Source organism: Haliaeetus leucocephalus, unplaced genomic scaffold, assembly GCF_000737465.1.
Source record: "Haliaeetus leucocephalus isolate CR32 unplaced genomic scaffold, Haliaeetus_leucocephalus-4.0 Scaffold237, whole genome shotgun sequence".
NCBI classification, from domain to species: domain Eukaryota; kingdom Metazoa; phylum Chordata; class Aves; order Accipitriformes; family Accipitridae; genus Haliaeetus; species Haliaeetus leucocephalus.
In genome coordinates, this window is record NW_010972673.1 from 276,889 (window position 1) to 298,354 (window position 21,466).

Below are 21,466 nucleotides of genomic sequence, written 5' to 3' on the forward strand. Positions count from 1 at the left end.
ATAATGCTCAACTAGCCATCTTATGAATTTCAGATTTGGAAAAAACTACTAAGTAACATGAACAACACTTATTAAGGCTCAGTGATTTTTTTTCCAACGTGGTAACAACCTTAAAAATTACAGCAACAGCCTTCCATCCACAACAATTACTCCTTGTGAATTTGACTGATGAACCACCAGGAATTACAAAACCAGAACCGCCGCCCAGAAGAGGTGCCAATAGAGAGAACACCCACGACAGCCTGGGGGGCACACGCCATCCCGGTTAGCTCAAGAAGGGTGAAACGACCACAGGGCTGAGCACTGGAGAGAACTTCCCCCGACCTACTCCCACCTCTCCGGAGGAGTCGCGGTGGGGAGAAGAGCGAGCAGCAGCATCGGCCAGGACAAGCACAGGCTCCCGCAGGTCAACGCCGCCATCGGCACTGCTAGGAGTTCTGGTCCCACTTCGAAGCTACCTACTACTGTCGTCTTCTGCCACGGTGGAGGGGGGGACAGAAGCCTAAGCCTACGACCAAACCATCCCACACAATTACAGTCACTAGATTCCAACTCTCCCTCCTCCAGCATCACTTTAGTTCCTCAGTCCCGTGCTACCCAGACCCCCTTTTCCCAAAACATCTCCACGTCAGCTCTCCTACTCACAGCCTGGTAAGTGCCTGTCCCTTTTCCACTTCATCTTTTGTCCCCTCATCTCCACACTCGCATCGTTTCAACTACCAACCCTCAAACCTCTACGATGGTGGACACAAAGACCTTTATCCCACTCATCTTACAGTTCCCCATAATCGTGTACACAGATTTTTTCCACATTCATATTCCTTTACTATTTCTTATTTTAAGCAATTTGTAAAATATAACAGCGGTATACATACAATAAATATTAGACACACAACCCAAAGATCGTGATTCAAGATGCTAGTATCTTATGCCATCAAGGAGAAAGATTTTTCCCAAAGGCAATTTAGACCATGGCTCTAAGTCTGACTCTGAAAAAGAAACTCCCCACACTTTTTGCATTAAAAACCTAAGGAAAACATCCTTCTAACTTCATGAAAGCCTGAACTGTCCAAAATTATCATCAAAATCCTTTGCTCCTGCTGAAGTATCTGAAGACTAATTTTTCCAACTAGGCAAACACAGCCTAAAATAAACTTACAAACTCTTCAGAAAAACTTACTCGTATGTCAAGTAGGTTCATTATATGCCATGGAATTCTTCCATGATTGCAAAGAGGAGCTATATACCAGAGTGACATGGACAAAGAGACTATTAAATTCAGAACACTTACATAATTTGTGCTGAATCAAGAAAGCTAAATCAATTATGGAAATGAATAGGGGGAAAAAAGTGAAGTGAAAAAGCAGATTTTGATAAAAGCTTCACACAAAAAATAGCCTCAATGTTATCTGAGGAGATTCTAGGCATTCTGAGCAGGAGTAAATCCACTACAGACTCCAAATCAGTAAACTACTGGAACAAGTAAGAATATCTAAGATCAGGTATGCAACTAGGTTAAAAGGAAGTGTCACGGTGTCAACGACAACCATGGTTTCTAGAAGACATGTTTCTGCACATACCTTACTACAAGCCAGCTGTTTAAAAAAAAAAACACAAGAAAAACATACAAAACTACACACAAAGTTTTGGTTGGTTTGGGGGTTGGTTTGTTTGTTTACAGGCCAACTACAAGACATCAAAAAAGATATCAATGATTTTAGCACACACAGGTTAGGGAAAGGCCGGAATGAAGACTGTACTCAACTAAGTGAAACTAATGTTGCATAGGGAAAGTCATAATACTAATCTTTAAAAACTGCTTATTTTCCCCTCACCTGAAGGATCCCCCAATGACTTTGTGTGTAAGGTCATCTGAATTTTCAACATCATCAATACATCAAACCAAGTCTGATATATATTGACTTCCATTGCTGTTTGCCAACAGCAAAAAAAATGTTGTTTCCAAGACAGCTCCAAAGAAGCCTAGCATAAGTTATCTGCTTAGCATCGTGTAAAAACTTTGTGGGAATCCAAAAAGTGGATCCTCTACTTAACAGCACAATATCAGTCATCATCTTATCCTCAAGAAAATTTCCCAACTTCTGAGAGAAAAAAAAAAAAAAAAAAAAAAAAAAAAAAAGACAAAAGGACTGAATTCTTATAGTGACATACTTTTTACATAAACCTAGTTCAGTTTCTTGTCACTTCCTTTTCTGCTTATTGAAAAAGAAACCCAAAATATGAAATACAAGCAACTGAAAGTTTAAGTCTCTTCTGCAAAACTCGGGTGAACTATAACCTCTCTAAAATGTTTGCATGCAGTTGTGGAAAAAACAGTTCAGAGGTACTAGGCACAGAAGTTCTACATTCCTATACACTGTTATTCTCAGTGGAGATTTATTGGCCTGTTTTCATCATGGGGGAAACAAAACAAAACTAGCATTTCCTAAACATCTCCCCAGTGTTATTCTGTAACAGCGCAACATTGTTCTTAAAACATTTCAAAAAATTTCCCAGGGAGATCAAAGTTGCCCATACTAGGTGTCAACAGGTCAAAACATTTTTTGTGATGGAAAGCATTCATTAATCTTGAGTACAGTTGGCTGATCGGACTCAACATTGAGCATCACTGCTTAAGTTTCCTATAGCAGCAGTAAAACATACAGACACAGCCTTTCTGGTGGAGGAGAGACCATGCTACAAAATTAGATGTTTCACGAATGAACTGGAGGCAGCAGCTGCCTGCAGTTCTAAATGCCTGTGCTGAGACATTGCAGGCATGAGAATTCACCCTGCACCAACCCTTTCTCCCATGAGATCAACTATGATGACCTCCCTAAAATAAAGTTTTCAACATTAATGGTACTGGCTACTGGCTTTCAAAAAAACCAGTCAGCTCATTAACTGGTACCTGAAAACTAAGAGGGCAGTAACAAAACTGAGAGCTTATCTGAAGACCTTTAGTATTGAATAATACAGCTCTCACTTCAAAGAAAAAGTTACAAACATAAGCATGTGCATATGTGTGTGCATACGTGCACATACAAACACACTCTCATTTGCCACTTTTACGTCCAAGTTTATTCTAGTTATTTTCACAAATTTATTTTCATTACAACATTCACTGTCCCTTATTGCTATAGTAACTGGCCAAATTTTGGCTTAGGTGGGGGCTGAGGGGTTGGGGGAACGTTTTGGTTTTTGGGGGTTTGTTTTGTCTGTTTGTTTGTTTGGGGTTTTTTTTGTTTGGGCTGGGGTTTGGGGGGGGTGTTGTTTGGTTGGGGTTTTTTTTTGTCTGTTTTGTTTTGTTTTTGTTTAGGAGTAGGGGGACAAGTAAGCTTGGTTGTGGATTTGGTTTGTTTTACTACCAAGTCTACTGAAGTTAACAGTGCCTTTGCTTCCTCACTGGTGGAAATTTAGAACATGCTTTAGACTATATTAACATAGCTTGCATTCTTGAACTGCTTGTTGCATAGTTTTATTATTTTTCCATATACACTAGTGCTTCAAACTCTATGTCTTAAGCATTTAAGTCTGCAACATAGATCAGGCAAGAGTCTCAGGCAATGTACTTATTTCCTAGTCATTCAAAGAAACGTTGAACATTCCGCAACACCTAAATGCTGATGCAATACTATATTGTTGGGGCAAAAAAAAAGGCAAATGTTTAAAAGAAGTGCAATTTTAAATGAGCATAATTTAAAGATTACTCAGGCAAAAAAACTTACCATCTCCAGCAGGCAGGCCTCTTTCTTTTTTCTCATCACATTTGTTGCATTCACTGAAGTACAGCAATAGAAACATATCCAGAAGGACCCAAACCAAAGAGGTGGCAAGGACCACCTTGCAATATGCAAATTTTTTCATGGCACTTTAAGTCAAATACAAAAATAAAAAAGTATAAATAAAAATATCAACAGGTTGCTTTAATCCAGTTTGAGAGACCACGTTCTATATCTGGAAAAAGAAAAAAGAAAAAAGTCACAAAAAGTTACCTGAGGGGAGCAGCTATAAGCAGAAATTTTAACCACATTTTAAAGGTAACAATTTAATTGCCAAATGCTGTATGTATCAAAATGAATGCTCTCTGCACTCCAATGAGATTAAGGGAATGGGGTCAATTAAAGCAGCACTACTCCAGTCCTTTACTCTGTTAACATTCATCACCCGAAACACTAAAACGAGTGACCAAAACATCTGCTGAGCCACTGGAGAAGAGGGTAGGCACATCTAATGAAATTAAAAGGAAGTCTGTGGATCCCCTGGAAATTAGAACAAGTGAAATGAATGAAAACCAGGAACATCTCAGGAAGCAGAGTATCAATATGTGCTCTGTGAAGCCCATGGCTAATATTCCTCATGCTCCTCCCGCGTAGTACACGTTGACTTTCTGGGCCCATCACTAGGAATGCTAGTCTACAAATGCCTGTATTTTACATGAAGTCTAATGGCACATTACACCATCATCCCAAAAACCAATGCTTTGCTTTCAGCAAACCAAAAATAAACATCCCTTCTGGTAAAGTTAAACAGTAGGCAAAGTGAAGAAAGTACCCACCAGCCACTGCGATCACTTACTAGCCATTCAAAACTAAAGGTATTAACTAATAATGTTGATGCTTAAAGTGACTTTAATAGTTTAATGCTTGGCTATAGAGTAATCTTTTATACATTTTTCAACATGTATACACCAAAATTTCAGAATGCCAACCTTTGAAATTCTCTTTTGTCCCACTCAAATTACAAGCAAATTTTGTTACAAGGACTGCTTATTTCCATGACTGACAATTGGGTAGGGCAGAATCAACAGCTTTGAGCTTGTTCGCTTACACTAAAGTATGATTTTTTTAAATTTTTTTTTTTTACCAACAGGTTCCCCACCAATGCTGTCATGTTTCAAAGTACTCCCAAAGTATTTCCCAGTGGCAACAGCTTACTAGTTAAAACCAGAATTGTAGATATTCTTAACTCATAAAATAAACAGAAAATAAGACTCTTCAAAAACACACTAGAATTTTAAAATTGACGTACATACAGATTCATTACAGGCTTTCAGCCTAAACTGAAGAATTTATTGGAAAGGAGAACTTTAACCATAAAACATGATTATGCAAAAAGCTCAGAAAAACCCTGTACCATTAAGACCACCTTTCCTTTACTATTTCATTGTCATAATTTGATTCCTGGCCCCCCCTTCTTGAGAGAAAATACTACGACATCCCTCTTCTAAACACAGCTTATTTCTTCTTATTGGCAGCAGAGACATTCATGTCTCCAAGCATCCCTATACACTGAAGTGGCAGAGGTTTAGATGGCATCGCAACACAGAAGCCTGAAGCCTTCCACACGTACAAGACTGAAGGGTGTATATCCCTCTGCTTCAGATAGATTTTATTGTAGGGTCACTCTCTATCATCTCTGAAAGGTCATGGTGATCCAGAGAGCTGCCTCAGGATTAGGAAAAAAGCTATCATCAAGAAGGAAAAGGAGGATCTGGAGAACCATCTGCTAGTCAGTCTCACTTCAGTCCCTGCGAAGATTATGGAATAAATCCTCCTGGAACCTACATCCACCCCCCCACACCCCCCCACACCCCAAAAAAAAACCCAAACAAAAAACCCCAAACCAAACCAAACAAAAAAAAAATCCCAAAAAACCACAAAAGGGCAACTGGGAACAGACAGTCCAGATTCACCAAGGGCACATCATACTTGACCAACCTGGCAGCTTGCCTTAAGGAAAGGACTGGTTTGGTGGGCAAGGGAAGAGCAGTAGATGCTGTTTACCTTGACTTTAACAGGGACCGTGACAGTCTTCCAGAGTACTTTGTCAGAACCGAGACAGACACGACCTGCAGAAGTGGGCTACCAGGTGGGTGGATTGCTAGCTGGACCACCAGGCTCTATGGGTTTTGACTAGCAGTACAAAGTCCAGCTGACAGACATTCACCAGTGGCGTCCTTCAGAGGTCAAAACTGGAGCTGATACTGGTTAGTATCTTTACTGAGAACCAGGGCATGGGACCAAATGCACACAGCAAGGTTGCTGGTGACACCCAACAGGGGGGTGGAGCAGGCAGACAATTCCCTGGGATGGCCCTGGGTGGCAGGTTGAAAACCTCAAGAAGTTCAATAAATGCAAGTACCAAGTCCTGTACCCAGCACGGAATAACCTTATTATCCAGAGACTGGGTGACAACAGGCTAGGAAGCTGCTCTGCAGAAAGAAACCTTTGGAGCCTGATAGCAACTTTAACATGAATCAGTAGTGTGTCCTTACAGCAAAGAAAGTCAACTGCACCTATAAACAAGTCTGGTAACCACAGCAATAATCCCCAAATGAATAGGTTTAATAATTGCCTTTGCTACTGAGTAATGTAATAAAGCTGAAGATTTTTGCAAAACCAGGTAGTTTTCCTCCCTTCAGAATACTGGATAATAGACAACAAAACCTTTACACCATGGAAGTAAAAGGAGTTTTAAACACACCCTGGAAAGAGTAGAAGCAGAGGCTGTAACTTATCAAGAATAAAGTGAAAGGAGGAAAAACAATGGGTACGTTCAAGTCTTGTTACTTCTGAAGGTCAAGTGACTTCCCCCCCTCCTCTGACAAAGTCCATTATACACTTGACACTATAGAAAAAGGTCATCTTTAAAATTACTGCTCATATAAAGTGCATTGTTTCACTTTACCACCTCTTTTACCAACACAGTTGCCACGGGAAAGAATGCTTACTCTTTTCAGTACGACACATGACTATTTAGCCATTTTTATGTTTGGACCAACTTCATATTTGTTTATACTAGCAATCAGTCCTCAATATGACTTTGTAACAGACTTGGCAAAGGACTTCATTGCCGTTATTCAACTAAATAGGTTACTACACTGGATGTGAAACCTAAACAGACAAAGCTGATGTAAAGTTTGTTTTTCAAACTTTCAGATGTGAATAAACAGAAGCTGGCACAAAGTAAGGGCTCATCAAAATCCTGACACAACATTTGCTATTTCTAAGCTATTAATATCAATTTAAACCAAATGGAAAGTGATTAACTGAACAGCATCTAAGGAAAGATTGATGGCCTACACAAAATTTTCAGCTTCTCAGTCTATTTAGTAATGAGGGAGAAACAACTGGCATGCTCTAGGGTAACATATTAGGCATACGCATGGATTTTTGAGCAAACTTCTAAAAAATTAAGCAAACGCAAACTGTCATATGAGCATTGTCTAAAACTCCATGTATCTGAATTATTTATGGGGCCTATCTAGCTGAGTATGTCTATATTTGAAAACAGAAGTGATGCCGACACTAGCCTCGGGTTTCAGAACTACTTTTGCTACTGTGCTGATGTATTATATTTTTTTTTTCTTTTTACTGGCCCATGCTCTGTTAAATTCATTATAGTGCTTGTTTGCAGAGAGCTCATTACCATCAGCTCATCAGTAAATAGGTCAGTTTGAGGACAAACAAGGCATTACCTAGTTTCAAGGCTATAAAAGCATTGGGAATGGGAAAAAAACCATTCAAATCAGAGGGTCAACCCACCACCTGTGGAAAACAGGTGTATTCTGTGTCTTCTTCACAGAAACACAAAACACATCTGATACATTTCATCAGGCAAAAAAGGATATTCAGGAGCTCAAGGACACCAGTACTCTCTTCTGCTCAGAAGTTAACACAAGAGAAGTACTCTTCATTGGGCTACACTGGTTTGATGGATTTTGAAACGTTTTAGTATTCACAAGTCATCTGCTCAGTACAATGCAGCAACAGTAAGTTCTGAAGAGGTGATGAGAGAAAACGGATCATACTAGTCTGAGCAGTATGAGAACAATTCATTAAAAGCAAACCTACTCTTCAGAAAAATCTGAGAAATGTAGGTCAGTAAAATCAATTTCTATCCTTCTTGCTCTGTGTAGGAAGACTACACTTTTAATTCATCAGAAGTGAATTTTCAATTCATAAGTCAATTTTTTAAATTGACCATTTGAAAAAATGATCAATTATGTTTCTAAAACCGGTAGGCCTTGGGTTGAAGAATAAAACAGAAACACAGGAGTAGCTGACTACACTTGAAAAACAAGGATGAACTTCATACACAAAGGCAGAAGTTATTGGTCCATAAAGGCTTTCCTACAGATAAAGTAGACTGCATAAATATGCTTATAAAAGTAGAAGCTCTTGCGAGATGAAAATATGGCTCATCACATAGAAAAGCAATGCCAGAAATGGAACAACAGGTATGTCCTCCATCCACAATTTTGTCAAACTGTTTATAACTGCATGGAACTAAGTCACTGTGCACTTAAACCTCTGATTCTCCTGATTTAAAATCATAGAATAGTTTGGATTGGAAGGGACCTTCTTAGCTAAGTGGCGTTTACTTAACCTCTAAACTTTTATGATTAGTTCCAATTACTTCTACGGATACATAGTAAGTAAATAACATTTCTAAGCCGAGTAGGAACACTTTAAAAACCAAGCTCTTTTCAGTTACTGCAAGAAAATTAATTTTAAAGACATTGCTATTTTGGTACCTACGCTTTTCAGAAACATAACTATAATGATTTAACTTCTGAAAACAGTTAATCATTTTGCAAATTAGTGCTTAATGGTTTCTCAAATTATTTTGTAAGCAGCATAGAATCATAGACTATCTCGAGTTGGATGGGACCAAGGATCATTAAGTCCAAATCTCCCCCAGATTTTCCAAGAAATCAAGTAAGCATTTGGTCAACAGTGTCAAGCAGTTTCCACTACTACACAGTCCTTCCTGATTCTCTTCCTAATCAGTACTATTCAAATAAAAATGATCATTTGCAGATTAATAACGGACTAGTATGGCCCAAATATTAATTATACTAGAAATATAGTTTACCTCCCTTTAATAAAAATGAAATATGTGAAAATTAATTGCAACAGGGACAAGGACATGGAAATTATCAAGCCCAAGATGAAATAAAACCATCTGAGATTACCTACTCTGGTAAAAACAGGATGGCCTGTATAATCCCTTCTGTAGGGCCCAGAAAGAATTGCCATGTGAAATTTCGAAGTGTGATAGCAGGAAAGTCTGGTAATTTACTACACATACTACTTGAAACAGGCATAAATGTAGGGCTATTCAGAAGGACAGCAAATTGTTCAGACATGTATGGTTAGTTCAATATAATAAAGTATATTAACACTGCATTAACATGGTATACATTAATGTAGTAATTAATATAGTATATAAAAACCACAAATGTTTCTAGAACAGACTGAGTGAATTATCAGGGATATAAGTAGATCAGAAGTTGAATAAAAAGCAATACAATTTTGATGAAATTAGAACAGCGTAAATTTAATTCAATCTATAACTGACTTCAAAGTTACTGCTGTCAGCACCTGCAAACATTTTAAATATAGCTCCCACAAAGAAAATTGTTACTTAAGGTGAGAAAGATCAGGATTAATACAAAAAATAAAGTGGATAAACAAGATGATTACAAGAAAGACTGTAAAGCCTTATAAAAAAAACTTAGTAGGCTGATGAGACTGCACCTTCAATAAGCCAGCAACTATTTTCTTTAGTAATCTTGGTGCTAGATCTAGATGGGTGATCTCAAGACCCGTTGCCGTTAAAAAGGAACGAGTGATAAAGTAGGAAGAAAGATGGCTTTGTGGACTGGAACAACAGAATCGAGATGACATTTAATAAAATATGTTCAGTAGTATGCATTGGAGTATGTAACTTTGCTATCAGCCGAAGAGTTTCAATAAAGCAAAGGGTGACACTGTGAGCTGTCACTGTCACCCAGTCATGGAAAAAAGGCCAATCAGATTTTTGGAAGCATCATTTAAGTATTCTCCTTAGATATAAAACCAGAAACCATTGCACGGTGCACCAGCATCCCACAAGGGAAGGGCACAGGGAGTGCTATATATTCGGCAAAGAAGATGTTTCAAAGCAGAGCCCTGCGGATTTATAAGAAACCACTGCAAGGGACTGGACACAGTGATCCACGCGGTCCTTTCCACTCCCACTCTTCCAGCCTGGAATTCATAGAAGAGTAATGAACACAAATGAAAAGGCCTAAAGTAATTGCTTCCAGATCTTTGTCATAAAACTCCACGCCAGCTCAGTGTTTGGGGTGGGGTGTGGGGGGATTGTTTTGGTTTGGTTTTAAGTTGGTCTTTCAGAAGAAAAAAAACCAGCCAAAACCAAATATCCACACTTATGGATTCCGTTAATGCCAGATTCTCCCAATAGATTCTATTTGAGAATAAAATAAAAGATTGTTTACAGAACTCTTCAAATGAAAGTCTTTGAAAGGCTTTCTTAAGGTTTTTTTTTTTCCCCAGCCATAGCCAATACTTTTTAGACTGACTTTAAGAAAGCCCTATCTTGCTTGGAGGACAAAACTGCAATGAGCAAGGTTTCAGAGGACCAGATGAACAATATTTTAATCAAATAATAAAAATTCAAAATCAATTTAATCCACAGCTTTTGGATTTGCATTCCTTTTTACAATAATTTTTTTGCTATACAAGAAAAAGAATAAATTGATCCAGGAGGAAGACAAAATATTCCCTACCAGAGCATCACTGTAAATATTACAGGAGCTCAAGAGAATAGCTAAAATTTTGAAACCAAGAATACAATAAAAGTACAAAGACTACTGCTGTCATATAAACAGCTGAGATTCACTAGACTCCTATTCCATGACTTTAAAGTAGCTTTCAAATGACTGAGGCAACAATTTCATTTTTCTGTCTGCTCTCCAGGTTGAATGAAAATTATCTAAAAATAGACAGACTTATTCAGGGATCCTTCAGACACTTCCATTCTCTCAGCTGCTTTGAGATTTAAAATATACTCCTATTATGCCCAGTGAACAATCAGTGTACATTACTTAATATTGCCAGTCCTATACAAAAAACCCTACACATCTTTTTGCAGTACTGCTTCAAATATTAGGAGTACATCATTAGTTCAATTTAATTACAACACATAACAAAATGAATACACAGATATACAGTACCTTGAAGCCAATAGTAGTAAGTTTTTGCGTAGGCATTAAAGTTATTGGGTATTACAGTACTGGCAGGTAAGTTCAAACCACATTATTCAAATCTTTTCCTTCTTACAGTGAACAGCAGATATGCCTCTCCTGACAGCTACAGAACAGGCAATCCTTTTAGGAAAGCAGATTTATAAGCCGACAGACAGTTATTTCTTTTCCTGAAGTAACTGCAGTCTTAAATTGGGCTACTGACACCTCAGATGCTGACAGAGAGCAAATATTCCCCTTCAAAACCATAGCTACTTCACATATACACTCTGGGAGGGCTACTGAGTGTGCTTGACTTAGAGTAACAGCCAGCTAGAGAATACAGACAGTATTTTCATCAGTAAGTATCACAGGCAGCATGAAGACAATGAGCTATTCATGAGTGAAAAGCTTTTGTTATTAACAGCAGCAAGAGAGGATTTTAATGTCAGTGCTAGCAATGCACCAAGCTCATAAATCCCCAACGTACAATAATTAATGGCTGAAGATGCATCGGTAAGACCTATTCGAGGATTCTGCTACCCTTCACAGAGACCTAGAAAGCTGAGGTGGGATTTTCTTTGGTTTTTCTTTTTGGAAGATTCACAGTTGGTGACCCAGCACTTAGCTTTTTCAGTACAGCAACTCTCCTGCCAATCAGCATCCCAGAGCTATAAACTGACTCCAATCTTTCATAAATCCCTGAAGAGCTGTGCTAGCTGGTCTTCTAACCCCACCGCTACAGGACTGGAAGAGGAAAATCCAGGTCACACCAGCACAGGTGTTCCAGGTGAAGACCTCCAATTCCTCAAGAAAAACAATTTTGTCATCGGAGCTACAGATCTTGTAAGTTCACCATTACTCAGAAGAAACAGGTTTTTAAAACTAATTTTAGCTTCCCTATCAGAGCTCAATGCTGGTTCCAAGGGTCTTGTAAGAAATAAAAGGCTGAACTACCCAAAATTTATCTTACAACAGGATAGTGTCACAGAGATTAGCCTATTAGTATACTATTTGCTGTCTGCAACAAAAACCTCTAAACACCTCCACATATTTTAGATACTCAGGCTTGTGACATGATGTAACACAGCATGAAGGCTTCTAGCCAAAAGCAGCATCACTTGGCCTTACAATGCATATGTTCACTAAGACCAAATGCACAAAAGCAGTCAACAATTTCTAATAATCAAGAAGTCACACATTCCAAAGACTATTTTAAATCATCTGGTGGGTGCAAGATGAGCTATAAGCAGAACAGGCTAGCTGACAAGACTTCTTTTAAAGTTAAAATTCCTGCTGAAAAGAATTAGATTTACTATGGCAAGCAATCTTTCAGAAATCATATGCACTAGACTAGACTACGTGGAAGTAAAAACACAGCAAGCTGTTCCATATTCTCAATGCTCATATTTTCCTTTATAACGTTTCTGCATAGTCCAGAAAATGAAATTTACTTCCAAAATTTTTTAGAAGTTCTACATTAAAATGTCAAACTGCAAACTCAAGTTTTTACCAGCTGAGACTGAACTAAAATGAATACTATCCTTAACAATAGATCACTCTTCATACAGATGTGTCAAATACTCAATAGAACTTTCTGCAGATGATACTTTCTTCAGTTTGCACATGTCAACACTTACAAATGCCAGGCAGCATTTGCTTTTGAAGTATTTTGAGGAAGTAAGCAGATTCTTCTTGAAAACACTGATGAACGCAAACAAAAGGGGTTGAAATTTACTCTCTATTCTGCTATTAAGATAGAAGTTAGAAGTGAGGAAAACTAGCAACTCAGAAGTCAGTATTAAAGAATCACAAATTTCAAGGAGAAATCTTTGACTACTTAGAGGTCAGAAGAATTCACTGTCACCGAGCTAGTTACACATTTTTCATAGACAAAGACCTAAGCACACTACGAACAATCAAGTGAATAAATCTTTTACAAGACATCCTTGAAACCTTTGTCATGTTAGGAGAAATTGTTAAATCTTGCAAGCTAAGTCTCAAATGTTCTATAATATCCAACCTCCATAAAGCTTCTGATTATTCTTTAGATATGAATCAAAGCCAAAAGCTAGAGTGGAATAAAATTGTTCATTAATTCTTCAAACACTTTTGAAGACGGCAGAAAATTACATAGGCAAATAGTCATCATTAAGGATGAATCACTAATGGGCAAGAATTTGAACTAAAGAAAAGCAGAGTCAACTAATTAGAAAAAGATTATAAAGGAGATTTCTGGAAACATAGGGTAAATTGCACAGAGAACAGATTCAGCCATCCTTATGTTAGTAACTGCAGAAACCTCTAATCCTGAAAACTTCCTATCGCAGATTAAAAATCCAGAAGGGAAACTTGAAGAAATACCAAATACATTCGAAGAACATTTTTTTCTCTGCCTTCAATATATGTGGAAAATATTTAAAAAATTATAAGTGTTCTAGAATAAAAGCTTTGAAAACAATACAGGTAAAGAAAAATAGATGTTACATGCTAGGGCCATAAGGTTTATCCTAGAGAAACTGGCTGAATTCTGCCTAGAGTAACAGCAGAACTTGCTGAAAAATCAAATACAGGCAGATATCAAGTTACAAACTGCTGAATGGGATAATGTAAGTGACTATACATAAAGACTTGAAGAATTAGGAAATATAATTGACAAAATAAGGGTGACAATCATTTAACACATGGTGGGTTATATTATTTCAAGTAAAATGAAGAATGGTTAACAAAACCTCTGAATTCTTTACAAGTTCTACTTCCCACCCCTTTCACAGTGACACTGCAGAAGGTTTAAAAAAAAAAAACACCTAAAAATACTACACACACCCCACCACATCTAGGGAAACACCAAAATTCTAAGCAAAAATAACTCAGCAGTTTTGCAGGGCTAAACACTTTAAATATACAGAAAACATCAGATCTCCAACCAAAAAACCTAGCACCCCCCCCCCAAAAAAAAAAAAAAAAACAAAAAACAACCTTTTTTTTTTTTCTCTAGAAAGAAAAACCTGATCAGATATGGAGAAAAAAAGAAAAGCTAGCATTGTGCAATTTCGTGATACATTCATGAAATTATTGCAATGTTACTCACTAAAACTTGTGCCCCTTTGCTATATCCATATGCAAATATAAATTCTACGTAGAAAGCAAACGGCTGTATTTATACAGACAAGCCATATAGCTCCTTAAGCATACATTCACACATGAAGTCTGTTTTCACATCATAAAGCTGTGTGCTCAGCAGGTAACTTCTGCTGCTAACAACTGTTTTGTACTTAATTAACAGGCACAGCATTGCACCAAGGATAAGATTCTTCATATCCATCCTTCACTCCCTCTTACTTAGACTCACTTGCTTTAGATTTAGTTTTTCTCAATTCTGTCTTCCCAAAGATCTCCGACAACAAAACCTTGAGAAATACTATGCTTTTAAGTTCTTTATTTTCACTGTCAATCCATGTGAATGTACACATGGTATAAAAAGAAGAACCATGAGATTTTCTTCAAGGACCCATAAATTTGTCCATTTAAAGTCTACTTTTAAAGTAGACAATGTTTGTATTTTGAGTTCTACTTTGAATAGCTAAACAAGAAGAAAAGAACTGTCAGATAAAAAGCTAAACAGGCAGAATACTAAAGCAGAGTTCTGGAAATCCTTTAGACCCTGGGACCATCTGCAAGACCGGACAAGGAAAGAAGAAACTGAAAGGGAGAAGTTGCTAGAATAGTTTGCAAACAGCCCCATACAGCAATGGCTCTTCTTCAGGACTAGAGTCCTTGAGTACTTTCTTTGTCCCCATGGCATCTTCGTCTTCAGCACTAGTACTGATATTTCCACAGGACCAGAGCTTAAACTCGATAATTCAGACTTCAGGTGAGCTACAGAGGTTTATAAGCTGAAGCACCTGTGATGCCTGACAGTACAAGAGAATTTACAGAAGTATCAGTACTGTCCATGTTGAACTGCTGCAAAGGCTAGTTTCACATTTTGGCACATTCTCACAACAGAAGCCTACTCTCCCTTTCCTTTCCACTGCATTTTCCCCTTTGATACACAAGCATGTAAACTACCCTTAACTCTCAGGCACCCAGCAGCTCTGCCCAATTCTGTTCTGTGCAAGCAGATGCACTCTCCTTCCCCCATTGCTCTTACATCTACATCTTCTAGGTTGGTACCATACAAACAAAAATTGAGATAACAGGTAAAGCAGAGACAGGATGAAAAAGGGATCTTCTGTTGCTGCTGGAATCAAGACTATATAACAAAAGGAGGAGGAAGGAGGAGGATGAGAAGTTAAGATCCCACCTGTCCAAGAAATATACAGCTGCCCATATGATTCAAAAAACCTGAAGCACACAGTATTCACCTATCCACCTTTCTCTAACTGAAAAGTGGACAATTATAAAAATGGACCCAAGTATAGAAATTGGAATTGACCATGCACATATGCCTAGCCCATTATAAGTTATCAGCAGGTAGAGCGTCCATATTCCATTAACTGGAAGGGAGAGAACTCAGTTTGATCGCCCCAGCTCATATGCCAGTCCTAACGCAAATAAATGAAACCATGTTTACACATTAGCAGTCCCTACAAATCTAAATACATGAAAAAGCTAGATTGGCAGACAAAAAAACCCAAAAAGCCCAACTGAATAGTCATGAAAGATTGGCAGAAGTTCGATGCCAAACAACAAAAAAAAAAAGACAATATATGGCCAGCCAGCAGAATAAAATTACTTTTAATTGCAGAATACTGAGACTATATAGAAAAAAAAAAAAGAAAAAAAAGAAGACTAAAAAGGACAAGAAATCCAGTCTTTTAATTTCATTGTGAACAGCTTTGTCCTCTTCCCCCTGCCCCAAACCAGATATATTAGATAACCTTATAAAAAAAATTTAGAAACCAAGACTTCATTTGCCAGTATTTCCAGACAAACTAAGCACTGGCTACATTGAAGACTTCTCTTAGATTCATCTCCAATACTACAGTAAATATTTTAAACCTCTTCATATTCACTAGGGTAGTACTTCCAAACAATTAAGGAAGAAAAAAATTCGCTAGTTAAACTTGGTTTGCTGAAACTTTAAAATACAAAGCATGAACACTGAGACCAAGAGCATGTTGCATTTAAATTGAGACAACTGTGACAAAAAATGTGTTGGTTTTATAGTTTTTCAGAATTAACTTTCTTCTGCACTCTGGACATGCCATTATAAAAAGTATACCATTATTAATGAGAGAAAATGTAACAAGAAGGAAAAAGGTCTACATCAAACAGGTAGATATAAATTTAAAGAAGCTCTTGGGTAGCCCTATCAAATCACTGTAATCACAGCATTTGTGCAGGATTGGATGCACAGTTTGGATTTCCAAAGGTTAAACAGAACCACTGAGCACTCTTCCCAACTTTCAACTTCATTGAAAAACAAAAAACCTGACATTCAAGTTCACGTTTGACCAAAAGCAGCAGTATGGAAAAAATAAGTTGAGTTCTACAGAAAACAATCCTGTTTTAACAGCTTCAAAAATCTGTACCTTCTTTAAACAAGAACAAGTCTATCATGTTCTGAGCTTATTTGGGAAAGAAAATGCTAGAACAACAACAACAAAATCAATAAAACTGCAAAATATTAGTTTTCACTTAGATCATGGAAAGTATTTAAACAAAGTAATTTTCACAACAAAATGCTACATTTGCAGCATTCTGTAATAAATGCTTTTCAAATGTTGCTGGATTTTATTTCTTAATACTCAAAGAAAAATGGCAGATTCACATATTAAATTTCAATACTATACTCTTACAGCTAGTGATTCCAAAAAAATGTTTTCCATCTGGCTTAACTTATAAGTTTTCAACCTAATATGAAAAAGGTTTGGCAAACTTAAATAAAATAGCCATATCAAGATTGCATTGCATCAGTGAGGGAAAAAAGTAAATAAAATTTAGAATTTGTTATTTCTTGCGCTGTGCAGCAGTCCAGAGAAATCTGAAGTGTGATATGTAATTTAAGGCAGAAAGATTGTTTCTTGAAAGACTTCACTTTTTTTTCCCCCAGATACCTATAAGATTGATGCTAGCAATTTTCTGCATAGTTGCACAGAGAAAACAACCAGTAGAATATTAGGTACGCCACAGATGTATTCAACTTCACTAAATTACTTAAGTTTCTTCAAATCCTTAGGTGCTTACTACTTTGCCAATTTTTTCCAGAAGTTGTCAGGAACTTTGTAAAAACCGGCTAATGTATTTAATTTCACACATCATTTTTGAAGGTATAAAGCTGGTAGCAACTTAAGCTTTTTTACAATTCAAAATTCATACCTGACTAGAAGCCAAGAGAGAAACAGGTCACCATAAGAAAGGTTAATCTGTCAAAAAAGATTAAAAAAGGGAATATGATGGAACTGTTTTGCAAATTCAGCTATACATTAATTGGAGACCAAAGTAGTTGAGTAATACAATCACTTTTTAAAATTTAAATTAAATCAGACACTTTTTAAAGCCTCTTTTAAAATTCTGTGCTCCAATTCATTTACAATTACTTTTCAGTAACTTTTCTGAAATATTTTCAACTTCTCTGAAAATACTAGAACCTTTACAACAAGAGGGAGTAGACATGCCTGAGAAGCCATACCGCATGGTTAGACCATGGTTAAAGATTCACCAACACACTACTGCATAAGTAGTTGCTACTCCCATCTTCTCTCTCATTCCCACATGCCAGCCTTCTGCTTTGCCAGCAAAAATTTACACAGCAATGAAGAAACTCAATCAGGGAACTGATACAACTGAAAAATAAGCAAGAACTGTGTTTTTTCAGCCACATCAGTCTCCCGGTGCAGACCCAGATCAAAGAATGCAGACCAATCAGGTATCCCCCTCCCCGCAACAGCAGTTATTTCCACTCCAATCTCTTACCGCTTTAAACTCGCCATTAGAGTCAACAACCACAGAAGAGGTGGCTGGGCTACAGCGAAAGAAAGAATAGCGGAGCTGTAGCTTGAGAGGTCATAAGCAGTAAATACAGAAATAAAAAATTTGCCTTTTTTTTTTTTTCTTTTTCCCCTGATTTTTTTTATTCTGAATAGCCTCTACTATTATTTAACAGTATTAGGTAGCAATTCTGGATATATTTTTCCCTATCCCCTGAACTGATGCTCGTTCAAGCTATATTTTTTAAGCAGTGAATTTAAGAGTACGTGCCAGATTACAATCTTTTGAAGTTGACTGGAAAGGGATCCACTTAGACCTGAAACAGGCTTTTTTCCTTTTCACCCCACTGAACCTGAACTTCAAAGTTAGCCCCAATGAGTTCTTCAGAACTCAGTCTGTGAAACCAGTCCTATGAAAGGTGCTAACAGGTTTGCAGGAAAGAAAAAAATCAGGCACAAGATGTCAATACCAAGGATATCAAGTGGAGGACAACATTTAACACACTAAATACAACTGAACTGGTTAATCTTTTCTGCCAAAGGAAATGGACTTGTCACACCACGTCTTTGCTCGTCTGTCCCGTTAAACGTTGGTTCTCCATCTTATTTCAATCAAGCTTAAAAAAAGAACAGTAGCAAGTGGGAGATACACACAGAGAGAAGGCTTGATAAGAACTTAGTTGTTAAACACCTCGTTGGGCAGCCAGTGAATGCACAGTGGTAGTTTAATAAGTCATCTCTTCTCTGACAAGGATGCTTTAAGGGAACTGTTTACTGTAGAAACACAGAAAAAAACCAGGCTTGCTTAGTTCAGCTGGATGGAAAATTGATCTGAATACCAGCTCACTGGCCTAGATCATTCTTTTCAAGATGATATACTGAGAGTAAAGGTAAGTTTAGGAGAACTGAAAATGGGGTGCTTTACCCACTTGGATATTTTACTTTCCAATATCCAGAGAAAACCACAGTAACAGATAAATTAGGCTTCTGCTAATATCTAAAGGAATTCTTATGGACACCTGTTTAACAGCTGCAGACAACTGAACTGGTCCACCAGGAAAATATGGAATATGAAACAGAACAGAAAAATATGGAATAAGTATGTGGTGGTTTGACCCTGGCTAGATGCCAGGTGCCAACCAAAGCCACTCTCTATCAGTGCCCTCCTCAGCTGGACAGCGGAGAGAAAATAGAATGAAAGGCATGTGGGTTGAGATAAGGACAGGGAGAGATCACTCACCAATTACCGTCAGGGGCAAAACAGACTCAACTCAGGGAAATTAGTTTAATTTATTACAAATCAAATCAGAGTAAGGTAACGAGAAATAAAACCAGATCTTAAAACACCTTCCCCCCACCCCTCCCTTCTTCCCAGGCACAGCTTCACTCCTGAATTCCCTACCTACCCCCTCCACAGCAGCGCAGGGGGACGGGGAATGGGGGTTGGGGTCAGTTCATCACACGTTGTCTCTGCCGCTTCTTCCTCCTCAGGGGGAGGAGGACTCCGCACTCTTCCCCTGCTCCACCGTGGGGTCCCTCCCACAGGCTGCAGTTCTTCACGAACTGCTCCAGTGTGGGGTCCTTCCCACGGGCTGCAGTCCTTCAGGCACAGACCGCTCCAGCGTGGGTCCCCCACGGCATCACCAGTCCTGCCAGAAAACCTGCTCCAGCGCTGGCTCCTCTCTCCACGGGGCTGCAGGTCCTGCCGGGAGCCTGCTCCAGTGCGGGCTTCCCACAGGGTCACAGCCTCCTTTGGGCAACCCCCTGCTCTGGCATGGGGTCCTCCCTGGGCTGCAGGTGGAGATCTGCTCCCCCATGGACCTCCCTGGGCTGCAGGGGGACAGCCTGCCTCACCGTGGTCTTCCCCACGGGCTGCAGGGGAATCTCTGCTCCGGCGCCTGGAGCATCTCCTCCCCTCCTTCTGCACTGACCTGGGGGTCTGCAGGGCTGGTTCTCTCACATGTTCTCACTCCTCTCTCTGGCTGCAGTCGCTGTTCCACAGCAACTTTTTCCCCTTCTTAAATCTGTTCTCCCAGAGGCGCTACCACCATCGCTGATGGGCTCGGCCTTGGCCAGCAGCGGGTCCATCTTGGAGCCAGCTGGCATCGGCTCTGTCAGACACAGGGGAAGCTTCTAAGCAACTTCTCACAGGAGCCACCCCTGGAACCTGCCTGCTACCAAAACCTTGCCACACAAACCCAGTACAATGCAATGACAAAGTGGTAGCATACATGCAGTCTCTAAGCACTCCCTTTGCTCTAAAATAATCCAAAGCAGACAGACCTGACCAAAGTGCCAAAAATTCCTGGATTACATTTTGTACTAACCTCCTCTGCAGGTTTACAGCCATCTGGATGGTCCACTAGCGCCAAAATCCCGATGCATCGCTGTAGAGAGCCTGTGGTAGGAACCATAGAGCAAGACTGGCCTAGGCCATTCTGACGTGAATGTAGAAGCAAAAGAGGTCTTCCATCCACAAGGTCTTAAGGCTGTCCTAGAAGAAGAACAGAGATTCAAATAAGTTCCAGGCTCAATTCTGGCAGAGCTCAAGATGGAAGGGGAAGGGGAGGAAAGTTTCCCAGTATTTAAGACTTCAAAATCCAAAATCCTATGCAAGGGAGAAGGAGCCAAAGACTGCTTCTAAAAGAGGCAGGGAACTGAGCCTGTGAGGAAAACAACATATGCAGGGTAGTGTGGAGAGGTGGAACAAGTCATCAAAATTTTTTAGCCTTTCAGATGATATGATTTAAGTGGGAGGACTGCCTGTCCTCCCAAATAAGCAGTTATCTATTTTTGAGTTCTATATATGTCGTCCTCTATCCAATCATGAACACTTAGCACAACAAACTATGAATTGTTCTTGATAAGGCTAGAAAACAGCCTCCTCAACGGCACACATTCACATGAGCAGCTCCCCAGATGATCATTCTTTCGGACTACATTTTTCCCATACATATTCTAGTTTATGGATGTAGGGTTTTTTACATTCTTTCATCTCTCGCCCACAAGTTAAACATTAGCATTTATAATGACAGCTTTTGTAAAAAAAAAAAGGTGTTATTAAACTAACACAGATCTGATGCTTAAGAAGTAATGTTTTTTCACTTCTAAAAAAAAGTGACACCTGAAAAACGAAGCCTGAGCCTTTCCAAGTGTTATCTGTTAAAATTTTAGCAATATTGAATGAATTCCTTCAAATCTCTTCCTTTACCCAGTTAATACAGCAATGTCTGAAGGAAATTCTAAGCAGCTGAAAAGTAAACAAAATATCTCAACAGACAAGAAAGCAGTTTTTTTCAATTTAGTGCTATTGTAGCTTGCTTACATTCAAGTAATATTTGCCGTATATTATGAGCTTATGTGTTGCATTTGCCGTATTATATATGAGCCTACTAAGTTATTCAAGTTTACTGCTCTACCTGTTTAAACTGTTAGCTTTATGTATTGCTTATCCAGGTGAAAAATTATGTACAAATACGAAAAAAAATAAGACATT

At 38.6% G+C, this 21,466-nt stretch overlaps 1 protein-coding gene across 4 annotated transcripts in view; it reads right to left on the reverse strand.

Moving 5' to 3' along the window:
- GALNT1 (polypeptide N-acetylgalactosaminyltransferase 1) overlaps positions 1-20,460 on the reverse strand; it is a 61,382-nt gene extending 40,922 nt beyond the window's left edge. The window contains exons 1-3 of one of the 4 annotated variants that reach the window (XM_010568076.1): positions 20,298-20,460; positions 17,360-17,406; positions 3,729-3,957 (exon numbers count right to left, since the gene is read on the reverse strand). In XM_010568076.1, coding sequence (XP_010566378.1) covers positions 3,729-3,867 — 139 coding nt within the window. In that variant the 5' untranslated portion in view covers positions 3,868-3,957; positions 17,360-17,406; positions 20,298-20,460. Of the gene's footprint in view, positions 1-3,728; positions 3,958-17,359; positions 17,407-19,433; positions 19,470-20,297 lie in introns of those variants that run through there. The other 3 variants (XM_010568077.1, XM_010568075.1, XM_010568079.1) reach the window with 3 other exon arrangements.
- Between the last annotated feature and the right edge of the window lie 1,006 nt (positions 20,461-21,466).